Source organism: Gadus chalcogrammus, chromosome 15 (assembly GCF_026213295.1).
Source record: "Gadus chalcogrammus isolate NIFS_2021 chromosome 15, NIFS_Gcha_1.0, whole genome shotgun sequence".
In the NCBI taxonomy this organism is placed as follows: Eukaryota; Metazoa; Chordata; class Actinopteri; order Gadiformes; family Gadidae; genus Gadus; species Gadus chalcogrammus.
This window is the reverse complement of record NC_079426.1, coordinates 20,581,199-20,607,273: the sequence shown is the minus strand read 5'-3', so window position 1 is coordinate 20,607,273 and position 26,075 is coordinate 20,581,199. Positions and strand designations below refer to the sequence as shown.

The 26,075-nt window shown below is 45.1% G+C and overlaps 1 protein-coding gene across 1 annotated transcript in view; it reads right to left on the bottom strand.

Annotated features, from left to right (window-relative positions):
* The window catches only part of LOC130404302 (attractin-like protein 1), a 226,272-nt gene that overhangs the window by 183,861 nt on the left and 16,336 nt on the right, over positions 1-26,075 (bottom strand). The window contains exons 2-8 of the mRNA XM_056608961.1: positions 21,496-21,579; positions 20,223-20,336; positions 16,982-17,110; positions 15,776-15,984; positions 11,230-11,404; positions 10,831-10,918; positions 2,740-2,986 (exon numbers count right to left, since the gene is read on the bottom strand). Coding sequence (XP_056464936.1) covers positions 2,740-2,986; positions 10,831-10,918; positions 11,230-11,404; positions 15,776-15,984; positions 16,982-17,110; positions 20,223-20,336; positions 21,496-21,579 — 1,046 coding nt within the window. The remainder of the gene's footprint in view (positions 1-2,739; positions 2,987-10,830; positions 10,919-11,229; positions 11,405-15,775; positions 15,985-16,981; positions 17,111-20,222; positions 20,337-21,495; positions 21,580-26,075) is intronic.

Sequence of the window (26,075 nt, the reverse complement as noted above, 5' to 3'; positions counted from 1 at the left end):
AAATGCATTCCATTTACTTTGTATTGCAGGTGGGATGCAGAGGGGTTCAGGTATGAATAACACTGGATTACAAAAACGAAATCCAGACCAAAATACACACAACCTCTGATCCTATTAAAGAGAACAACATCAACAACAATAACACAACCTAAAAGACGGCAAGAACACACACATGGAACAACATCTCAGATGAACTATCAGAGAAGAGCAGAGGACAACGGATGGGATGAAAACAAACACTTACAGAGAAACAGAGGGGGTGGGACTGAGAGAGGGATGAAACGTGAGAAAAACAGAGACAGCCCAGCAGTCATTGAGGTCTGACAAAAGACCCACAAACAACAGGAAACCCACAAGCAAACCAAGTCAAACAGGCAGCCACACTATCAGGCAGACCTACAGGAGAACAAACAGTTAGACGGAACGGCAAAGAAACAGGCAGGCCTGCAGGCAAACAAACAGGCAGGCCTTCAGACAAAAAAACAGGCAGGCCTACACGTTAAAAAACAGGCAGGCCTACAGCCAAATAAACAGGCAGACAGAAGGGCAGTTAGCTCTAAACAGACGAGCAGCGGTGAAGCCGACGGGGGGCCCCGACCGAGGTGAGAGAGAGTGCAAGAGGAGAGAGAGTGTAAGGTGACGTGAAAGGAGAGAGCGAGAGCGGGAGGAATGAGGTGGCAGCGGAGAGAGGAGGACAACAGAAGGGCATCGCTTGTCTTTCCTGCGTCTGATAATTGCACAGAACCTGCTTCAGTGAGTGGCCATTAAATCCCTTTTAGTTCATGTTTAACACCCATTCCCCCACCCCCCTGCCACTCCTGCTATGTCTGACTACAAACTAATGGCAAACAACTCAAGACAGGGGCAAGGGGGAGGAGAGAAATGGGGAGAGAAAAGAGAAAATAATAAAAATATTAAAGGCTGAGAAAAGGACATGGAAAACGTTGTTTGCGGTATGTGGACTGAGGTGGAGAACATAATCGGATAAAGAGAGAGAGAGAGAGAGAGAGAGAGAGAGAGAGAGAGAGAGAGAGAGAGAGAGAGAGAGAGAGAGAGAGAGAGAGAGAGAGAGAGAGAGAGAGACTCAAACACACACACACACACCCACCCACAGGGAGACAGGGAGTCAGACAGAGAGTGAGATAGAGAGAGAGACAGACAGACAGACAGACAGACAGACAGACAGACAGACAGACAGACAGACAGACAGACAGACAGACAGACAGACAGACAGACAGACAGACAGACAGACAGACAGACAGACAGACAGAGAGAAGTGTTACATGTAGTATTAGCAGAGCGTGGGGGAGTGATAGAGAGGATGGATCTAAGGGGTGGAAAGAAAGACAGTAGGACAGATGAGGCAGAGAACCAGAGCAACGGAGAGTGGGAGAGAGTGGGGGAGGAGGAAAAAGAAGGGAAGAAACAAGAGGTGAGGTGAAGAAAGTGATATCATGACAGCAGAGCAGGCGATAGGGATAGATGAATGTCTGTGAGGGACTGGGGGGAGAGGAGAGGAGGGGGGGAGAGGAGAGAGGCGTGAGAAAATATGGGGTGTGCGAGAAAAAAAAAGAGGTAGTGTTGAAGTAAAATGGGGAAATGCTAGGAGCACACGGTGGTGAGAAGCCAATGATCCTAGAGCCGGAGAACATATGGTGGTGTTTTTACAGAAACGGAGGGGGAGGTGACGGAGGCCAGGAAAAAGTTAGAGAGAGATGAGAGGGAGGGAGTGGGAGGATTCAGCGCCAACATTAATCACTGTCTTCAGCCAGACACTTGGGCCTAGGCGCCCAGCCTTAACCACCGGTCTGCGTGTGTGTGTCCGTGTGTATGTGTCTGCCTGTGTGTGTGTGTGTCCACTTACTTGTATTTGTACTAAAGCCGCCAAGGTTGCTTGGGCGTATATTCTATACAAACACTTCTAACCAGTAGGTGTGTTTACATTTAGAAAGTGTATTAACGTAAGGAGTTACACATCAAACATTTATCTTTCGCATTTTCGAATACCAATTTCCAATAACATTTTGCCATAATTACATAATGCTTACTTTCAACCATAAAGTTATTGGCTTTTCATCGACTTAATCATCTGAAGTTAAGATATTGTTCTGCGGTGCTGTGAGAATATTGTTTTTGCATAGTCAAGAAGATCTGGTCCATTGTGTTTGACCATTATTTTCATTGTTCAATCCGTACCAACTTTATTTGGAATTGTTAAAAGGCACAGGTGTCCCGTTATTGAAGAATGCAAAATAATGCACAACCTTGGGACGGTATTGACCAATCAGAATCAAGTATTTAACAATATAAATACATGTAAATACTTGGTTAGCTATGATCCCAAGTGTGTCTGTGTTTGTGTGTGAGTGCAAACACCGCTGCAGTTTGTGTGTGTTGGGGGTACTCTGCTTCCCTAGTGGGTGTGTGTATGTTAGCATCCCTCAAGCAGTGTCTATCTGTCTCCAGCTCTGATTTCCAAGGTCCAGTACACAGACTAATACCGCCATCTAGTGGTTATATTGAAAACCTCCCAAGTATAAAAAAATGTTTAAAAACCATCGACCAAGACCAAAAAGTGAGATGGAGACTGCCTACGACTTTTAAAAAACCCCTGTGTTAACAGTGTTAATAATGACAATCACAGGCCTATGTTCAATAGAACGTGTTTAATGATATCCTGTGATAACAGCGCTCATAATGAGAACTAGTGGACTATGTTTAATAGATGATGCCACTCACGCAGGTTGTACTCCTGGACCTTGCTGATGTAGCTGTAGATAGGTGAGTACCCGAAGAACACCAGCATGACCGGCTCGCCGCTGGCCAGCTCCACCAGGTGGGCCGAGTGGCCCTCCTGGGCGTGCGGCGGGGGCGGGGCCGGTTGGCGTAGCGTCCAGGTGCGTTGGAGAATGTTGAACACCCACAGCTCGTCCGTCACGTTGGATGGCCCTCCCTCCAGTTTCCCGCCAAACATGTGAATGTCGCCCTGCAGGGAGAGTGGTTTTAATCAGCACACCATCCATCCCATGTTTGTATTTCACATTTAGGGGATTAGGGGTAAGTCGCTTTTATCCAAAGCGACTTACAACCACAATTCAATTCATTCACGCAATCCCACAACGACGGCAGAGTCAACCACGCAGGGTGATAGCCAGCTCGTCAGGAGCAGTCAGGGTGAGGTGATTTGCTCAGGGACACCTCGACACTCAGCTAGGAGGAGCTGGGGATCGAAGCAGCAACCTTCCGATTACCAGTCAACCCGCTCTACCTCCTGAGCTACTGCCAACCTATTTAGTGTCTCCCTCCTAATCCTGGGTGAGGTGCAGGAACAGGGCAGGATGGGATTGAAGTGGAGGAGCTGATGAGGACGTGGATGTGCTCACGTGCTCGTAGGCGTAGAGTTGCATCTCGGGAAACATCAACATTCAGAGTAAAATAAAAAACCGGCACAGAGGACCCAAACAAGTAAAAAGCTGTTTATCAGAAACATAAATTGTCCTTTTTCAACAAAGGCCTTGAAGCTGCTTCATCATGAGGGGTCTACATTCATAGCTCTGTTAACACTGTATGAGAAACAACATGAACAGTTTTATGCAGATTAATTTCCTTTGGCTTGCAACACAGACCAGAAAATAGCAGAAAATGGAGAGTCTTCAACAACACTACAACAAAGACTTGTCAATCTCTGAGTTACTAGTAAACCGTTATACAAAAAGGAGTGACAGGTCAGTGAGGGACGGCTGTTGTTATATATTAATATAACCCGTCATGGGACACATATTAGCGGTGACGGAGTTGCTGCATGGGACTCCTTCTGAAGACAGATGGCTTTCCAACATCAGAGCCCATCTGGGCTGCAGTGTGATTACACATGTAGCGTCTCTACTGCTGCACGTCACCATGGAGGGACAGCAGCCACCTGGAAGACGTCACAACACGCGCTTTATCAACACACGTTCATCACACCCTTTGAACACAGAAAAGAGTGAAGTTGATTTTGAGATGGGCATATGACCTTCTTCTACTAACACTCTTATACTCCCACATGCCTCGCATCACAGACAAATCATTTCTGAGTGTCAGGCAGTTAAACCAAGCTTAGCCCTCTCCCACCTGACTGACTGTTCCACACACTGGGTCACGTGAGGCTGCTAGGCTTCACAACCCCTTCTAATGTGTTGCGTTGGCGGTTGATCACTGTGTGCTCATCACACCCCCTGTTGTTGTCTGCTCATCCAGTATGGTTAATTGGTACCAGAGGCCTTCGCCGAACACGAGGGGAACTAAACACACAACACAAATGGTAGTTGTGATAGTATTAGAACAGAAAGTGAGGATTAAAACAGAAAGCAATAGTTTCCCCTCTGAATAAAAGAACCAAGGCAGATAGGATGGTACAGTCCCTCCTCTTATGGTTCTAATCACGTTGGTGCTGAGCAGAAGATGCTGTTGGTGCGTTGTGTCAGACGAGCTCAAACAAGTTCCCAACTTCTGGTGGAGGTCATACCGACACAAACAATGTGATATAGGAACACCAGGGACAAGCTTGCATTTTTTTATGTGTGTGTGCGTGCGTGTGTGCGACTTAATACACTCCATGTGGATGTGTAATGGAGATGGGACGGAGGGCCTGCTCTGTGTCATCTGTTCAGTAGCTTGAGACACTTTGCAGTTTGTGAATTGCATTGTGTGTGTGTGTGTGTGTGTGTGTGTGTGTGTGTGTGTGTGTGTGTGTGTGTGTGTGTGTGTGTGTGTGTGTGTGTGTGTGTGTGTGTGTGTGTGTGTGTGTGTGTGTGTATGTGTGTGTGTGTGTGTGTCTGTGTTGGGGGGGGGGGGGTTGTGTGTGTGTGTGTGTGTGTGTGTGTGTGTGTGTGTGTGTGTGTGTGTGTGTGTGTGTGTGTGTGTGTGTGTGTGTGTGTGTGTGTGTGTGTGTGTGTGTGTGTGTGTGGAGCCTGTCCCACCACTCTTTCCTTTACTGGATCAGATCTCACTTTCCCCCCATGCTTGGCCTTTATCTTCACTTCATCTCCTTCAGTATTTCCTTTCCAAAAACACAGAACCTACCTGACTCAACTCCCGTGTAAGGGATAGCTCTGGAGAGCGAAGTAACCACAATGAAATACTGAGCTCTTCACATGACTTAAACCCGTCAAAAAGCTTCTGAGGCCTCAAGAGTTCCACAAATGTTATTTGAGAGTCCAGTTGGCCAGATGGGTCCAAAAGCTGCTGTTCTGCTCATTGAAGACATATTTTGATGTGTTTAGTGAACCACTAGTCTTCCTCACCCTGATGGTCACTTTGTCTGTAGCCCAAGTGTCCTCACACTTTGTCTGTAGCACTAGTGTTCCTCACTCTGACGGACACTTTGTCTGTACTGTAGCACGAGTGTTCCTCACTCTGACGGACACTTTGTCTGTAGCACTAGTGTTCCTCACTCTGACGGACACTTTGTCTGTACTGTAGCACTAGTGTTCCTCACTCTGACGGACACTTTGTCTGTAGCACTAGTGTTCCTCACTCTGACGGACACTTTGTCTGTAGCACTAGTGTTCCTCACTCTGACGGACACTTTGTCTGTACTGTAGCACTAGTGTTCCTCACTCTGACGGACATTTTGTCTGTAGCACTAGTGTTCCTCAGCCTGACGGACACTTTGTCTGTAGCACTAGTGTTCCTCAGCCTGACCGACACTTTGTCTGTAGCACTCATCAACACCTCTCATGAGGTCGAAGAAAATAAATAATAATGTAAACAAATAAAATAAATAAAACCACATTTATTACAATCTCAATAGCTATCACAGCTGAGCCCTCTTGACACCAACCACATACCACTGACGTAGCTCGCAGAGAGGAATCATCAACCACTACTTCTTTTCTCCCATGCCTCATAAATTCAGTTTTGGCTGTATAAACTGTCTCAAGACAATATGTCATTTGCGCCGGGTGCTGTCAATATTTGAAACACAGTGAAACACCAGAGTAAGAATTGATAGTTGCCATTGTTGATATCGCTAGCAACTAGCAGCTGACAATAGTTTAGATAATCAGACTGAGCCATGCAGTGGTATATGAGCTGTAAGGGAAACAGTAGCATGAGATATTGTGTCACTGTCTTTAATAACAAGGACCACTTAAATAGCTTACCTTTTTGTAGACAACTGTGGCTATGTGTCATTTGGTAAACGCTGTGTTTAACTTAATTTGCAGTGAGCTACAGAGAAGTTGCTTCCATCTCAATTCCCATCCCAACCTGGGGAAATGTAGCACTGTGGTGTCACCATTACATTCTGCATGCTACGGGATGCTAAACCAATGCAAAAAAGTCATTTATTTTGTTATTTCTCAACCCAAAATGTATCAACAAATTTACGGAGAATTATCCTTTTTATCTGTTCAGATCACTGGATCTGACATTAGGCTTTTAACAGCGACGTTTAGCTCATTACGTTTGATGATGAGCCAGTGCCAATAATTAACGGAGATACACTCGTGTTCACCCATCCTGTTCCACCTCTGTGGCGAAGGGCCCTCATTTATCAATGCTGCTTACAATGAAATCTGGGCCTTAATCCTGTGTCCTGTGTTGGTTATTTACGGGCGGAAATGGAGGGATATGAGCTTAGACGGGAACAAGCAGGAGGATTGACATCGGCCAGTGTTTATCGAGACAAATTACAAATTGTGCTAAATAAAAATACCTAAAATAAATCCAACGCAAAAGTTTAAGTGCCTTCTAATATATGATATTTTATGCATATGCATCAATCATACATCTAGGTGGACACGGCCACGTGTGATAACACGAAGGAACAGAGAAGGGCAGATTTTCAGAAAGCTTGTAATCGCTAATCCAACACACACCTGGTGGCATGGCACCCCTACGATAAGTAATGACACATTTCAGGAGTTGAGTAGAAACAGACTTTTTCAATGATTTCTTGAACAGCATGACCCAAATTTTTACCTTTGGGAGCAGGAGACACAGGTCACACATATGTACAGACAAACTACAACCAGGATACAGGAGTATATAATGGACAGGTGAAATAATTAACATTAACAGGGCTCATGGAATACATCTAGTGACATCTAGTGGACAAAGCTAACAATTACACTGTGGCTATTGCCTGCCCCAATGTCCATCAGGTTTCACGTATTTGACCAATCAGTTGTTATTTTTCTTCCCTTTTCTTGTAGTGATTGTCATAAAACAGTTCTGTAAATATTGCGTAATATTATATAAATCCATTGAATTTTTTACATGCAACAAGGCATTAAAAGTTTTCCGATATTCTTAATACAATATTACTCATATTTAAGTTGTCAAAAGGAGGATCAGAAAATTCAATATTTGGGTATTCCAAGGACAGCGTGGTGATTGAGGCTGAAGGTATTTTACCCGACTGCCGGCCTATCAGGGTATGGTCTGTCCGTCATGTGATCAAAGAAAACGGCCAAACGTTGGGGCCGTTTGTGTCATTTAGTGTATGTTTATTAAACTCTTAATAAGCTCTTGGGTTTTCAGGGTTTCAAACAGCATCTTAACACAACACAACGGCTACGATAACAGCTCTTCTCATTGGGGGTAATGACTAGAGCCCCCAAACACGCTGTGCTTGAGCATTTCTGAAGCCCAAGCAAAGCAGAGCCTTTTCTGTTGCCGTCTGAAATTAAACTTGATCCTTAAGGGACGCTAGCTCGAAGTAAGACCTGAATATGCAGCAGACAGAAGCACTTGTCTGCTGCAGGGAAATACAGACACGCAGGCACACACGCACACACACACACACACACACAAACACACACACGCACACGCACACACACACACACACACACACACACACACACACACACACACACATTTTAATTCTTAATTTGAATCCACCGATCACATTTCAAGAGACAGGATTCAAATATTTCAGAGATGAGATAAGTCTTTGTTCAAGGGCACAAAAAACTTCTCCTTTTCTGCTGGAGAGCCTTGCCAGCCTTAACCCACAGAAAACACGGTTGTGGACACGCCCCAAGCTGCCAAAAATAAACACTGTTAGCTTGCATTGGTAGCCTAGGTCCCTTAGTATTTCCAGAATGGGCTGGTATTTAACGATTTTATCGTTGAAAGCAATTTCCATGTACAGATCAAACACACAGCCTATCTCAAGGAAGAGCACTTCCCTTCTGTCTCTGTTTAAAAACACAACATCAGGGGTATTTTGGATGTTACAAAACACATCAATAGAGCTGTTAAACCATTCCGGCATGATGCGTGAATGTTTGTACATGGTCACATTTTCTAGAAATACTTCTTCAACATTGCTGGAAATAAGATCGACAAGTCGGTCATGGCGTGCAATATACAGTCCTTTGTACATAGTACAGCCATTCACAATTTAATCAACTGATTCAAGTTGATGGCCAGAGTGCATTATACAGTGTGGATGGTGGTGTGCAGGGTACCATAATGCCAGATTGTATTTGGTAGGTAGCACCTGCAGTTTAGCTTTGGCAGCGAAACAGAGGATGTCCTCCCCAACAGCAGCTGGAGCGGAATGGGCTCTGTGAGTTGGTGTCCACAGATCACCTGCAGAAAAGATCCCTTATATACATGATGAGGTAGAGGATCTCCTCCAGTGCACTCAGCATCATTTTGTGGGATAGTGTTCCAAGGCATCTCTAAAATCCAGGAATACATATAAAGTTTACATGATTCATGTTTAAAATCATCAACTCCAGTTTTAAGGCAGAACACATGCTTGTTCACACCCTGTCTGTATATGTAAGCTTTTTGTTTGGGTGAGAGGATGCCTGTGTCTACAAGCAATGGGAGGATGCGGCCAAGCAGACATTTCATAAAGATGTTCTAGACAGTGGGAAGGAGAGAGATGTCTCTCCATGTGGATGGGTCGCTTGGAATGTTGTCTTTCGTAGGTATTCTATGGCTGAGGGCCCCCTTCCATGATCCTGGCACCTTTCCATTAATCAAACAGGTGTTAAATAAATATGTTAGTAGGCCTATTTGGGTGGACTGGGGTTTTCTGGCTTTGATGGTCTCATATGTCACCCCATCGAAACCACTGGCACTGTTATTTGGCAGGTGGGAAATAACTTTATTTACTTCCTCAAAAGTGAATTTAGCAGTGGATGGATAATAATCTGGGATAACTGTCTCTATGCTTGTGGACCAAGAGGGCGGGGACAGAGTTTGGGTCGGGGGTGATTGACATTTGGTCATATAGTACTTATAAACGTCAGTAGTATCATTGACAGTTGGCTGGGGGGAGGGAAACATGCAATTATTTAGAATTATGTCAATAGCTTTGGACCTGCGGTGCGGCCATAGGTATGACAGTTTGGCTCTGCTTACTGTCCTTTGGCATTTGTCTGCTGCCCCTCTGCTGAGCGATGGTTGGATGATGTCTCTCACGAAGATCAACTGTTTCTCAATCCAGGAAATAATGGAAGCCGGTGTAAGCTCCGTTCGATGTTTATCGCTCAATGGCAACTTTTTTAGAATCTGTGTCGCGTATTTCAGGATTGGTAATCCAAACTCTTCCCCGTTGTTATTTCCTGTGCGGAATAGTCCATTTGGAAGAATACTCCGGTTACTGCCACTTTACTCCACTTCGCTGGATCGCCGGGGCAGGCAAAGTAAGCTCTTTCTTGGAGTAGTTTGGTTTCCAATGATTTCCTGAATTGTCTTTCATGAGTCTCGAACATTGTCCATTCATGGCATTGAAGTTGGCCCACGTAGTTGTTCAAATCCACGGGGGGGTCTTCACCGTCCGATGGTGGTTGCGGGACGGGGTCATGTGTTTGCCTCAGTTGTTTGTAGATGTGGCCACTGGCCAGGGCTTGTTTGAAGGTAATCCGTAGAACTGCGACTAGGCATATGTTAGGTACTAGTGTCTAAAGCATATCTTTCTCTGCTGCATTAACGATGGCAGTTACAACGGGCAAGATGTTATATTTTGTATGTTTGTTGGTGCGGCATACCAGCGTGCTGCCTACCGGTGTGATGCATGATACACACACACACACACACACACACACACACACACACACACACACACACACACACACACACACACACACACACACACACACACACACACACACACACACACACACACCTGCTTTCTGTTATTATGTGGAGCAGATGTTGTAGTTTTATGGGGGTTTTTGGAGCAGAAAGCACAGCTTATTGCATATTTTTGCCTACCTCTCAAATTGACTTACTTTTAGCTGACTGACAGACTGACAAAGCATGACCTTATTGAAGTTGGTTCAATGTGAGAAAAATCTATCTGTTTGATGTACTAAACTGCTACTGGGGGGTAGCTTCAGTCTATTAAGTAGCTACATTCCGTAGCATTTTTTTCTAAGTAGCTTGCCCGTCATTGCTGTCCTTGAGTGACCCCTCTGTGAGTGGCCCCTGTGTGAATGACCCCTCAGTGAGTGACCCCTCTGTGAGTGGCCCCTCTGTGAGTGGCCCCTCTGTGAGTGACCCCTCTGTGAGTGGCCCCTCTGTGAGTGGCCCCTCTGTGAGTGACCCCTCTGTGAGTGGCGCCTCTGTGAGTGGCCCCTCTGTGAGTGGCCCCTCTGTGAGTGACCCCTCTGTGAGTGACCCCTGTGAGTGGCCTCTCTGTGAGTGACCCCTGTGAGTGACCCCTGTGAGTGACCCCTGTGAGTGACCCCTGTGAGTGGCCCCTCTGTGAGTGACCCCTCAGTGAGTGACCCCTGTGAGTGACCCGTGTGAGTGACCCCTGTGTGAGTGGCCCCTCTGTGTGCGTGACCCCTCTGTTGGTGACCCCTGTATGAGGGTCTTTACCTGGTGCAGCGCCAGTGAGTGTCCGTATCGGGGCAGTGGACCACTGGCGCCGGCCACCGCTTCCCACGTGCTGGTCTCCAGGTTGTAACTTAGAGAGAGGATTTATAAAGCATTGAACCAGTTTAAATTATGCTTTAAAATCATTGAACTTCAATAAATCCATAATTGACAACAACAACAAAAAAATCTGTCATAACATTAGGTGACCAAAACCAGTTGAGTCTTAAGATTGAAACATGCTTGAGAAACGTCTCGATCCACCTTAAATCAATGCAACAACAAACACAGGTCGTGGTTGGAAGCATGGTCGGAATACGGGACATGACCCTTACTAAACACGTCTGAGACCCAGGCAACGCCTCAGTGACGGGCTAGATAATGGTGTTGTATGTGGCTTACTTGATGACCATGTGGTAGTAGGAGTAGTTGAAGGAGTAGCCCCCCACCACCCACATGAGGCCGGAGTGGACCAGGGCCTGGTGAGAGGCGCGGCCCAGGGACTGGGGGGAGGGCTTCACGCTGGGCACCACCCAGAAGGCCTCGGTGGACGGGATGGGGAGAGAGCAGTCTGGACCTGGGGGGGAGAGATGGATTATTGAAACTTTAGATGATTAAGCGGGGGAGGTAGTGGCCAACTATAGACTATACAACTATTCTAACGTGCGGACCTATAAAACATGTCATCCCTTTACTCTTTCAACCCACTTTCCTGAGGGTTTTTCACTGGCCTGTCCATCACGGCACACAAAGCTTGTAAAAATACATCCATAAAAATAAGAAGAACAAAAATTGAAATAAAACATTGCATTTCCGTTCTGTTAAACATGAAGGAGTAATGCAGCTGTTGAAAGGCTTTGAGCAAAGCCACAAAGGTCTCCCAACACTACCATCTAGTGGTTTGGAGTAGTCAAAGCCAAATGTTATAATTCTCCAACTCATCCAGACTACAGCAGCTACGGCTTCTAACTGCTTCTATCAGAACACAAATATTGAGCATCCCTGCACTGGGAGACTACAATTAAGAATTGATTTGATGGCTTTTAAGCACACCTAGGTCTGGCGCCAGGCTACAGTAATGACATGTTCGACCCTTATCACTCTGGAAGCCTCAGAGCTGACGGTGAGTCCTGCTTCACTTCCTACAGTCTATTCAATCTAAGCGCCGCTCTTGCCAACAGAGTTTTGAATTCCTGCCAGAGGAGATAAGGCTTGCAGACTCAAAATTGCTTCTTAAACCAGAAGAATTGCTTACTAGATTTGGTTTTATTATGTGATGCTGGCTTTAATCTAGTCTTTCTTAGTCTTTCAATCTAATTAATTGTATGTATTTATCTTCTGCCTTTTTATTATATTTTGTTACTTTTATGATTTTATTTATGATACATATTTGGCTTGTAGAACTGTAAATTTAGTTGATGCAATCCTGATTGTGCTTTACCCTACCAATGGGTAATGTTATACCTGGATTTAACACAGGAAAAATCCAAGCACTTTGAATACAGTGCCTGGATTTTTTTAAAAGCCATTTTAGCCTTTTTTATGGTTTTAATATAAATAATGATGCTGTTTTCATTATTAATATTATTATCATTATAATAGTAATAATTATGATATTGTCTATGTCTCTATTGTGTTTTCTCATTTTGTAACTTTATCGCTATCTAATAGCGCAGAACGAGAACGAAGGAAAGAAAGAAGCAAAGAGGGAGAGAGAGGACAGGTCATCAGCAGCGCAGCGAAGGAAGCATCTTAGATTACACCAAAAGTCAATGAGGGAAAAACAACATCTGGAACCGTTTAGCAGTGTTTTTCTTTAAATGTTCTCACTCAGCTGAACTCCCAAAGTCTAATCCTCTTTGAGGATTTTAACTGGGTGGGAAACCAGACCAAAGCAGCACACATCTGTACAGACGCCGACGTCTGTCTGTTTCCAATGGTGACGGAAGAAAGGCAAGTGCAAAACACAGATGGTGGAAAGGAAACTAATGGTGAACGGAATTGTTTTTTTCTATCGGAAATCAATATGTGTTTAATCAGGTATGTTCAATTTGTTCCAACATGCTGAACCATTACTAGACCCTTGTCACACTCCAGCTTCGTGGACTATGAAGTGTTTGGCGCCCTTAATGTTTTACTGACCAAACAACACAAAGGTAAGAACGTTCATATCCATCTGCCTTCCCTTCAACCAAAACACCAAGCAAGATTTTGAAAAGGAGAGGCAAAGATCAACACACACACGTACATTAAAAGCTGTGGCACAAAAGAAGATTGAATGCTCATTAACGTAAAACACAGGTTGTCAACACTGTTGTTGCTATGGCAACCAGAAAGTTGTGACATGTGTTGTGTATGAGAGAGAGAGAGAGAGAGAGAGAGAGAGAGAGAGAGAGAGAGAGAGAGAGAGAGAGAGAGAGAGAGAGAGGTGTGTGTGTGTGTGTGTGTGTGTGTGTGTGTGTGTGTGTGTGTGTGTGTGTGTGTGTGTGTGTGTGTGTGTGTGTGTGTGTGTGTGTGTGTGTGTGTGTGTGTGTGTGTGTGTGTGTGTGTGTGTGTGTGTGTGTGTGTGTGTGCACACGTCACTGAGAGAAATTCCTGCCCTACTCTACTCTTCCCCCATCCTACAACCCCAATTGCCCCGTTTCAGGGAGACAAGGAAACCATCAAGTAGCTCCATCAGGAGCAGGTTGACAGTAGCACACATTCCATTACTAAAGCCATCATTACTGTCTGATGGTGTCCCTGTGCTGGGAGAGACGCTGAGAGCTCCCACGACCACAACAAGACAGAGAGGACAACCTTCTGCAAGGTGAGAACAACCGAGACAAAGAGAGAGGGAGAGAGAGACACTGGGAAACAAAGGGTGAAGAGGTGAAGACCCCAGAACGATGGATGGAGTCCTCTCTATGTGTGCTAGAAAAGCCCTTCCATTCCACTGGTCTAATCGTCTCTATCATTAAGCAATCTAACGATGAGATGACTTCAGTTCAAAATACAGTAAGGTGATGATTTGGCCTGTATAGGCAGCATTGACCCAGCAGAGGGCAGCAACCTCGTATCATCTTACCTCACTACAGTCACAGCAAACACATGAGACAGTTTAAAAACTCCACATTTAACTTCTCGAAATATAACAGATTTTAAATGTTAAATATAAAATCTGAGATTCAGTCTTGATATGAGACCTCAGCATCAGGTGCTGAGATTGCTCTCGTGAGGCTCGCCAACATCGCTGTACTTGAATGGCCTTTGAGACCCTCCTGAACACTGGACCTCACACACCAGTCCCCCGACCACCAGCCCAGGGTCTCACTCTGCCCAGAGCCACAGCCTGAGAACAAGGCAGCCAGTCTGTGTCTGCAGTCTGGGAATAAGACTCTGATCTGGAATTCTAATCATAGTGCTAAAACCAATGACTGCAACCAATGACTGCAAACAGATTCTTATGGATATAATGGATCAATTGCTGCACCATTGGATTTAGTTTTTCTTCCAAATGAGAACAAGACATGCATGGCATATTTGATGGTAGATATTGGTTATGGAGGGTTGAGCCAATTCTATATATATATATATGTATATACATATATATATATACACACAATACAATATATATGTATATAAATTACATTGACTACTATGTAAGTGTCTACCGATTTCCTGAGTTGCAATTACTTGAAATAATGACTAATAGTCTTCGCAGATCATTTTAGGAAATGGAGCCTCATGAACTGTGTCCTCTAGGGAGGGCACAGCCCAATTAAGGATTCTGGAGTTAATTGGGCAGACTCCCTGTCAATTAAGACGCTAATTGGTCCCACCCAGGGGAGGTTCCTGGGCTCTTTGTGTGCACAAGCTGCCCCGCTTGGCCGGTCAACCACACCAGCATGTCTGCCTCTTAATCCTTTTAAATCCTTTTTATGCTCAGTAAGCAACACGACTGGTCCAATAATAGGCTATATAATGGGTATCTTTGGGAAATCTCAAACACCAAAATCCTAATTGAACACGGTTTGTTGGATTTATGCAAATAAAGATGGAGAAGGAGAATACAAGTGAGTGATTATATTGTAGGCTAATAGCACCAGACCACCATCAGTACTAAACTAAAGTCACATCATGGATCGACTCTGAATGGAACGCGCAAAAGGGTCCCGCAACCTAGAATGCTAGATGTGGTTTCCTGCGGGAGGCAATCCATGTCCTGTTGGGGGCGGGAACCCGAAACTATGAAGCTATGGTATTATATTGGTCTGAAGGTAAAGCATGCCTGCCAGTGCGGACCGGTGAACACTATCACTCAAACACGTGTCGTGTTTGAGGTCCCCGTTGCCCCGGGGCTAGGGTACGGGTGCTGCTGAGTCCGCAGTAAAGAGTACACAGCAGGACAGGGTCAGACCTCGGCATCACGTCTTGTACATCAGGCGATACGGCCCACAGGGGGGGGGGGGGGGGGGGGGGTGATGCAGGTCTCTCTTGTCAAACAACACGGCCGGTGTGTCATTCAGAGCGGCTGACAGCGCGGCCTCCGACAATACGCTGACAGAGAAGAGGGCCTCAGACGGGAGGAGGAACGATGTCGTACATTAAAGGAGAACACTCCCACCACGGATGTACACTTAACTATGCAAACGTTAACCTGGGGTAAATGACTTAAGAACATGAAAGAACAGCAGCAGCTGGAGCGTCTTGTGACTGAGACAGGTTGGGGAGATAACCTAAGGGTTAATGTCTCTCCTTTTCATTCAACAAAATCAAAACAGATGATGCAATTCTTCGACCAACTATCCAATGTTGTTACTGATCCAAAACTGAGAGTCTTCACGTTCATAAATCATGAACAACGAGAGAAGAAGCGCAACGAGAGAAGAACCCTTTTTCAGATGTTTTCCGCCAGAGGATGAAAATGCCCCCCCACCCCCCCCCCCCCCCCGGTGTGTGTCCTCACCCTGCCAGCTGTCATTGCACACACACAGCTTCTCCCCGGTGAGGTCGCAGTAGCCGCGGCCCGGGCTGCCACAGTCCTGGCGGCAGTAGGGCACGTGGCACGCCTCGCCCTTCCAGTAGTCCTCACACTCACAGTACATCCGCCCCGACATGGAGTTGGCCGTGCTGCAGCGGCCGTGGCCAGAGCAGTTGTTGGGACACGAGTTTATACTGGGGGGGGGGGGGGGGGGGGGAGAGAGAGAGAGAGAGAGAGAGAAAAGAGAGAGAGAGAGAGAGAGAGAGAGAGAGAGAGAGAGAGAGAGAGAGAGAGAGAGAGAGAGAGAGAGAGAGAGAGAGAGAGAGAGAGAGGGAGGGAGGGAGGGAGGGAGGGACGGACGGACGGAGAGGGGGACACAGGGGGAGAGGGAGGGAGAGATACAGGGGGAGAGGGAGAGAGACAGAGTGATTTTTGATATTTTGGCTTGAGTAGAAGGATACGTAGGTACACTGCAAACAAATACTTTCAGGATCTCCTCATCTTAATTAAAATCATCATAGAATATTAAACAAAGCAATCATGAAGTATAATATAATGTAATGCAAATACAAATAACACAATCTGATCAGATAGTCAAGCTACCCGATATGGTGGGCTACTAAGTGTTAAATAATAATTACTGTCAGACACACTGGGCAGGAGTCAGACACAGGGATGAGTGGAAGGTGAAATTTCAATTGGTTCAAATAAAGGTTTCCGCTGTGACAGACGAGTTGTCATGACAACCAAATCCCCACTATGTAGTTATGCGTTTGTGTGCCCTTGTGTGTGTGTGTGTGATTACATTTATGGCCTTGGGGTTGTGCTGTACAGTTGTACAACTGCCCAACCTCTTAGATTATTTCATCATCATTTGCAAGCACATGCACAAGTGCGCACACACACACACACACACAGACACACAATTCTGTCTTGACTGGTTGCCGGTTATCAAAATTGTGTTATAGTGTGCGTTTGCGTTTGGTTGTGTGTGTGTGGGCAATGGAGAGACACATACAGAGAACAGAGAGAGAGAGAGACAGGCAGATGAATGGCGGGAGAGCAGAGAGTAGGGCTGCCTGACAGCAGCAGCATTACAGACAGACAACCATTTAGTGCATGAAGGCTTCAGGACAGAATGGGAGGAAAGAGAGGCAGAGATTCATAGAGGGCTTGGTGGGGTCATCCTACGAGTAGGCGATGTTGAAGCCGGTCAGGTTGTAGGCGGCATCGCTGAAGAAGTGGAGCAGAGCGTAGCCGGACGTGGTCACCACCTCCGGTACCGTCTCGTTCCCCACGCTGTCCGGAACTACCAGGCCACTGAGAGAGAAGGATAGAAATCAATGATTCAGGTTCACGGTCAATATTTGTGCATATTTTTTGGAAGGGGGGGGACAAATAATAATTCATAATAGTAATTACAAATGAAACAATGAATATTGATGAGGTAATATCAAACCTCCTCTACATCTTCAAAAATAAAACCTGATTAACAAAACAATATTAATGAATCAATAAATATGAAACAAACAATTAATTATGTAAAGTTTCAACTAAGCATTGGTTTCCCCAGGCCTTCGGAAAACACAGAATATCTTTCATATAACCCCAAATGCATTTTCTTGTTCTTGCTTTGACTTTTTTCAACCAATGTTAACTCTGGGATGGACATAGAGAGAGAGAGAGAGAGAGAGAGAGAGAGAGAGAGAGAGAGAGAGAGAGAGAGAGAGAGAGAGAGAGAGAGAGAGAGAGAGAGAGAGAGAGAGAGAGAGACATCGAGAGAGACCAACAGAGGGAGAGAGAGACAGAGAGAGAGAGAGACATACAGAGGGAGTGAGACCGAAAGAGAGAGACACACAGAGAGAGACCTTTAGAGAGAGAGAGAGGCCAACATAGGGAGAGACAGAGACACACTGAGAGAGACATACAGAGAGAGAGAGACACACAGAGAGTCCGAGCGTGAGCTCCCCACACACACAAACATGCGTGCTTGTCTCTTGCGAGAGAGAGTGACATACAGACCAAGAGAGGGAGAGAGTGAGAGAGAGAGACACCGAGAGAGACATACAGACCAACAGAGGGAGAGAGAGAGACATCGAGAGAGACCAACAGAGGGAGAGAGAGACAGAGAGAGAGAGACATACAGAGAGAGTGAGACCGAAAGAGAGAGACACACAGAGAGAGACCTTTAGAGAGAGAGAGAGGCCAACATAGGGAGAGACAGAGACACACTGAGAGAGACATACAGAGAGAGAGAGAGACACACAGAGACTCATCTAGAGAAACATACAGAGAGAGTGAGACCAACAGAGGGAGAGGGAGAGAGAGACAGACAAACAGAGAGGGAGAGAGAGACGTAGGCATGGTAAACACAGATAGAGTAGACATCAGAGTAAGGGAGAGAGGCTGAAGAGAAGCAAGAGGAGGGGAAAGAACGAATGGCAAAGAGAGATGTGTAAGAGAGCGAGGCAAAATACAAACACAATAAATGATTCTAAGGCTCTTTCCTGCTAGTGATTTTATAGATTAGTTCCTTGGTTTGATAGTGGGACGAAGGGCTTCCATTACTGCACTCTGCTAGCCCATTAAAATGATGGCCCTGATTAACTCCCCTGTAAAGTACATGTTACTATCCACTGGCCTCCTGGATTTAGCTTTGGTTTTTCAACCCACTCCAGCTTGTTGTTCTCTATTTTGATTCAGGCTATTTTATTTTGTTTCATAAATGTTATAGCTTTATTAGGTCTGCCTGTAATAACTACATCATAAACACAAGGTATTGTGCGTGTATATATATTTAGTAGTGCGGTCCATGAACCTGAATAGCAAAGCCTATAATTCTCCTCCACAAATGTGTCTAGCCCCTCCTCCCCTCACTGAACTCATTTCAGTGGCTTTGCATTTGTGCTGCAATATCTTCTTCTACAGGCCACGTTATTTATTGTTGGCAATAGCATCATGGTACAGGTGGTGAAGTCTCCCTCATTCCACCACAGAGCCGTCCCTCCCCCTCCCCTTGTTTGTCCAACAGGCCACAGGAGCCTCCCTCGGCCACTGCTATCTCCCCAGACAGCATCTTCCAGAGCGGCAGGAAACATTATGTACACAACATTATTGCATGTTTTTGCATCCTGAGCAGTTCAGTTTCGATAACCCTGGCACATGTTTGGAGGCTGAGCTTAGACCGGGCCACATGATGATTATTGGTTTGTCATTAGTTCATGTTCAAACTGCTAGCACTACTACCACTAAGAATAATAATAATAGTTTTGTATTTCGTTTTTCTCCATAAATAGAAACTAGAAATAAGGAATTATGCAAATTTGCCGCTGTTTTCTTCTGGAAAATGGATTTACGAGATGGGTTATTGGGGCAAGTCTGTGATGCATATATTTATACTCTATACGCGACATCTGAAAGGACATATGGAGCCTTACAGATGGTCTGTTATGGCACAGAGTCTGCAGCAATCTAGCAGGCAGGCGGACAGAAAGACAGGCAGGCACACAGACAGGCAGGCTGACAGAAAGGCAGGCAGGCAGGCAGGCAGGCAGGCAGGCAGGCAGACAGACAGACAAACAGACAGACAGACAGACAGACAGACAGACAGACAGACAGACAGACAGACAGACAGACAGACAGACAGACAGACAGACAGACAGTTGGGACACGAGTTTATACTGGGGGGGAGAGAGAGAGAGGGAGGGAGAGGGAGGGAGAGAGAGAGAGGGAGAGGGAGAGAGAGAGAGAGAGAGGGAGAGAGAGAGAGAGAGAGAGGGAGAGAGAGAGCGAGAGAGAGAGAGAGACAGACAGACAGACAGACAGACAGACAGACAGACAGACAGACAGACAGACAGACAGACAGACAGACAGACAGACAGACAGACAGACAGACAGACAGACTAAGGGAGGGAGGCAAACTCATTGATTTTGCTCCACCTCAATAAACATCTGAACAGAGAACATCTGAGCAGAAAAGGAACAGTTGACATTAACTAAATGGTGTATGGCATTTATTACAAGTATAGCTCGGAGTTTTTTCATGTTGTAAATAAATGTATAGTGTGTGGTCTTCTATATAGTGTAAAATACAGGCATAGTATTGTCTATTATGCAATAAAATGTAATGACCATGTAGAATATTTAACATAAATTATAGTAAATGCATAACGTATGTTTTAAAAAAATAAGTTAAGTACGTATAGTACATGGTATTTGTAAAATGCAAAGTACATGTATTACAGGTAGGCTATTTGATAGAATGTAAATTATGTAGAGTAATTTATATAATGTGTATGGTGCAGGAATACTAATTTCCACGGTCTATACTACATGCATTGTGTTATGAATGGTGTGTGTCAAACCTGGCTCATGTGATGCATGGCGTTGATGTGTGTGGGTGTGTGTGTGTGTCTGCGTTTGTGGAGTTCACCTGAAGACGGCCACCATGGGGGAGAAGACCGAGTCTCCGTCGTAGATATACATGTGATCCCAGCTGCACTCTGTGGCAAAGTGGTTGAAGCGCAGCCGCAGAACCGCGTTAGGACTGGGAGGATAGAGAGGGATCAACCATAAAGAGAGAGGTAGTAAAGAGAACAATCAGGGAAAAGGCCTTTGTTTACCTTTATCCATCTTCAATTCTATGGCCAACAGCAATAGCATAGATTGCAGGGAAATAGCTATTACCTAATATAAAATGCACACGGGAAAGAGATACAACTTTCAAATAAAAGCATGGCACAATGACAGAACAAAAGAAAACAAGATAAAACAGGGATGAAGATCTTTATAAAGGCTTGTCAAAAGTTTTTTGGGTTTTTGAAGTCGCTAACAACAAGTCAAAGATTCAGCCGATCTGGTGAAGTTGGTTCCGGAGGGTCCGGGGATCACACAGCAAAGGGGCGATCATGGGGATGTGGGGACGGATATGAGGTGGGGATGTGAGGATGGGCGTGCTTGAGAACGAGAATGAGAAACGAGGATATTAGAGATGGAACTGAGGGCAAGGTCATTCGACGCCATATGTTACCAACAGGATAGTTATAGTGTGTTCAGAATTCTTCAGGAACTTCGCTCATTGCTTACCAAGAACCCGAAAAGCATAAAAAACTTGGTAGGTACTAGTAAACATTGTGAATTTAGTGAGGTAGTGGTGTGTTTTTTTATCCTGGCGACGTCAGCCTGGACCTGGCAAACTGCAGCCATTAGTCTGGAACCTGGCCAACACGGGCAGCTTGGCTGTGAACAACATCCAGTCGGCCAATCAGCACACCCCTGGGAGTGATGTCATGCCACAATGAGCAGGGCCGTTTTGGAGATTTTTTAATTAATAGAATAATATTCATGATGCTTGATGAAATGATGATTCATGATGAAATGGTCGTGGTAACTTTTGCCAATGGCGTTTAATTTGATACACGCCCCTTCACTATACAGCCTCTTGGTTGTGGGATCCGACTGGCTGAAGCTCATCCAATCCCAGTGAGACATGGATGAGGGCGACGCTCCTCACAAGAGAGGGACGCATTTCAGAACCAAAGAGCCAATAGAGTCTGGCTCTGTGAGGCTAAGTCATGTCTGGGGGTGGGCACATCATGACCCAAATGCTGTACATTCAAATCATAAACCACAATTAACAAGGAAAATTAGGACATTTGCAAAGTGACAAAGCAAAGAGGATAAATGAGTAGAAAACAGATACTTACTAGCCCTCTATCAACCAGGTGCACTTAGTCTTGTATTTGTAGTTGATTGGTCCATCTGTGAGGGATCCCGACGGCTCCGTCAGCCTGAACACAAAGACATTCAGTCGTCAGCCTCCACAAACTCCACCCTATCAGGCTGCCGATGTTATCTTCTGCTGTGGCCCGGTCTCTGGAGCAGCAGAGACATGAGTTACCTAGAGTTACATATAAGCTCTTCCGGTTTTGTTTATGTGCAGATATACATGTGCAGGGTTGTCATTATCTTTCATAAAGGGGCAGACCGTGATGTGAAAGTACTATTTACAAAAAGGCTCGCAACCAAATTGTAATGAGGCAAGTTGGGCTTAGCCAGGTTTCAAACTGGGATTATAGGGCTAGCCTTCACTCTGCAATACATTAGTGGGACAGTGACAACAAGCAGGTAACACTGTACACACACACACACACACACACACACACACACACACACACACACACACACACACACACACACACACACACACACACACACACACACACACACACACAGACACACATGGAAACAAATCGGTTTGGGTGAAATATGAGCGAGCCAGGCGGAAGAGCGAGGGATGAAAGAGTTAGAGGAGAGGAGGAGAGGGGGATGAGAGGAGAAGGGACACGAAGCAGATTAAACACGGCACTTTCTATCAGGTCAAAGAAAGTACAAGGAACACTATTTCACTTTCATCATGATGGCACACCAGTCAAATGGATTTATTTTTGTAATAGTAACTGCAGGCCATTGGTGTGTTTGTGTTGGTGTGTGTCTGTTTTTGTGTCTGTGTGTGTGTGTGTCTCTGTCGGTGTGTGTGTGTGTGTGTGTGTGTGTGTGTGTGTGTGTGTGTGTGTGTGTGTGTGTGTGTGTGTGTGTGTGTGTGTGTGTGTGTGTGTGTGTGTGTGTGTGTGTGTGTGTGCGTGTGCAGAATAAATCAAACCACCTGCTACTAATTCTCATGAAAAAAGACCTTTGAATACAAATTAAGCCTCTACCCTCCCTGAATTGCACGTGTGTATGTGTGTATGTGCATGGATAAATGCATTGTGCACATGTGCGCGCACACACACACACACACACACACACAAACACACACACACAAAGGAACACACTGTCTGACTAGTGACAGGCTACGATGTCCTCAGAGCCAACAATGTTTATATGTTGTAAGAACCTTTGTGTGTGAATGATTGCGTGTGTGAATGTGTGTGTTTATGTGTTCACATGTTTTGTCTTCTTTCACCGTGGAGACAGAGAGATAGACTTCGATTCGACAGGTTCTTGTCACATATTGTTGCAGCAAATAATTTACACTCCATGACAATGAAATTGGTCAATCTATATTAGAGTGTGAGCGAGAGAGAGAGAAAGACGGACAGAGGGAGAAATTACATATTCAGGTAATCTTCGCAATCTAAGTTTTAGAGTGAAGATTAGGTGACACCTGATCCAACCTGGGCAGTGGATCTGTTGTCTGGGGGACACACATACAGTCAGCATCATCGCATCGGATTAGGAGTGTGTTGGGCAAAGGATGAGGTTGGTGTGCTGTGATGGAATGAGAGAGAGAGAGAGAGAGAGTGAGAGAGAGACCGAGAGACCGAGAGACTGAGAGAACCAGCAGACAGATTGCCACACAGCCGGCCACAGCAAATGCAATTATATTGCCAATAACAAACAGAGACAGAGAGAAAGACAGACACAGGGACCAAAGCCCACATATTTTACTCTCATCACTTTTTTTACTTTAACTTTCCACTCAAGTCAATTGACAGCGTCACTAAAGCATTTAAAAAATGTCTTTCTCTCTCTATATATATATATATATACATGTTTTGTTTATCCCTCTCCTCTAATCCCAGATTAGAATATAAATACAATAATGTTCATGCTGATACTGCATCCCACTGCAGCACAGTCTGGATGAGGTGAGGGTGACAGGAGAGGAATAGTGCTAGTGCACTATTCCTCAAGCGGCCATGTGTAAGGATCCCAACTGAAACAGTTCCAAACAATCCTAAATTCATGCACAATACAGATGACTAACCAATCAGGGAATGTCTCTTTAATACAACAAAATGAAAATGCAGGCAAAGCAGTCAGACCCACTGAATAGTCTTTGAATCAATAGAAAGCCTTGCCCGGTGTGTGTCTGCCTGGGTTCGCTGGGTTATACAGGGAAAATCATATTACCGTCCATGACCTGCACCATTAATAGTGCATAATCAGGTTTGCAGGATGAAAAGACGTATCCTATAGGCTATGGAGGTTATCAAACACAAATTAATTAACTGCAGTGAAGAGACGGACCTGCAGGCTAAGAAACCTGGAATAATTCATTATGCGGTGTGCTGACTGCCTAAAGTCCCCCAGCAGGCCTGGGTACCCTGGAGTGGAGCTCCACATGGGCATCAAACCGACAACCACACCGCCATTATAGTCCCTCTAATGCTTCTCTTCATGCGGCTGCATCGAGATAATGTCACATATAGTGAGTGACGCATTGAAGTCATCTCGTGAATACCATGGACCATTTGACAATTTTATCTTTACACTCTCAATGTGACAAAGTTAACAGAGAGCGACGGATAGAATGGATAGAGATGTATAGATTCCCCTGGATTCACCTTTACACACATCTAACAGTCTCACAGTGTTTGATGAGGCGGGGGGCTTCAGTCAACCTGACTTTGTAGCTGATCGGCTGATATCCAGCCAGTCAAATCAAAACGATCCCCGACTATATTGAAACTTTGTATTTCCGAAGTAAACCCAATTAACCAACGTTATCGCATCCTTTTGGACTGAAGGAAAACTCTACTCGTCTTGCGTTTGAATATTACTAATTCCAGAGTAGCATAAATATTATAACATTAAGGAATCTAAAATGGAGTTGTCGTCACCTACTCCACTCGCAATATTTAGGCTGGTGTCGCTACCAGCTACACCTACCCTAAGCCATCAAAAGATTACACAGACAGACAGTCAGACAAGTTAGAAAGGGTTGTAGAGATACGGCATGCACGAGGTTGAACCTACAGTTATTATTACCAGAAGCAGCAAACACGTCCACCTAAGATTTCACACCAATGCACATGTCATATAATGCATTACAAGAACAGTGTACTGACATATGCACACAGACACTCACTCACACACACACACACACACACACACACACACACACACACACACACACACACACACACACACACACACACACACACACACACACACACACACACACACACACACACGGTAAAAATAATGTGTGAGGTTGGTGGGGAAGGAGGGATGAAGGAGTAAGTAATAGATAAGAGCAAGTGGGACAAAGACAGGGAGTCAGAGAGAGAGAGCAAGGGAGAGTGACACAGAGAGAGAGAGAGAGAGTGAAACAGAGTGAGAGGACTAGAGTAAGGGAGAGAGCGAGAGAGAGAGGAAATAGAGGGTAAGGCGTTCGAAGAGGTGGTATAGAGGACGAGTCCAGTCCAGCATTCTTTGAAATATTAATTTGCCCCAGGTGAATAATTGATGCTGAATAGAAAGCAGACGCAAGGCTAAGAGACATAAATGGACAGAGATCGAGCGGGAGGCAGAATAAGACAAAGAGAGAGTGAATAAGAGAGGCTGAGAGAGCGATAGGATGGCTTTATAGAGAGGAAGGGGGGCAAGACAGAGCAAGATGTTCTTCCTGTCGTCTTCTGGGTGCAAATCTTCCATATAATCCTCTCTGGCTCCAGCATGCAGTGTCTCTCCATGCCGTCCTACCTCTCCCTCAGACGGTCTGTTTAAAATAAATCCACCAGCGCAGCACTATGAGGGCATTATGTCGATGAATGATCATTATTATTGTCATTATTAAGTGAATTCAATTTAGATATCATCACACTTATGCTAACCTGGTGGTGGTGAGGTAGGTCCCCCCCTTCACTGTAAGCGTCTTTGGGTCATTGAAAAGCGGTATATAAATATAATGATGAATTAACCTTACACTGAATAAAAAGAAGCAATTGTACTGCCGGAAACACATTTCCAACGTCTGGGGGTAAATAATAGTACTAATTTCAGCTAGTGCAAACTGTATTAGCTCAGAAGTGATGTCAGTGTGGTGTAAGCTGAGACTCCATACAGAGGGGTGTTAAGACAATCAATGTGTGCCCAGTCAAACTGGTGCCGTCTTTATTAAACGTGTTAAATTATTACTTGTGGAGCCTTCAGGCATGGCCCATGGGAAGCTCGCTGGCTGGGAGCAGCAGAGACAGAGTATGATGGGCTCACAGGACCTGGAAACTAGGGCGGAAAGCGGAAGGCAAGGCTGTAGGGAAAGCAAAACAGGGCAACAAGGTTTTGTCGCCGGGAGAATGGGCGGGCTACCCAGTCTAGGTCACTGCAGGTCAATGAATGATAATGTAAAGGTTTATAAAGATTTATATTATGGTCTTCATTAATTCGTACAAACGGAATGTTTCACTATGAGTCAATATTTATATTTTGGATCAAAGCTTTCTTTCCACTCATCAATAAACAATATGGTGATCATCCTTGGTGTTCAGCATGGTGACGA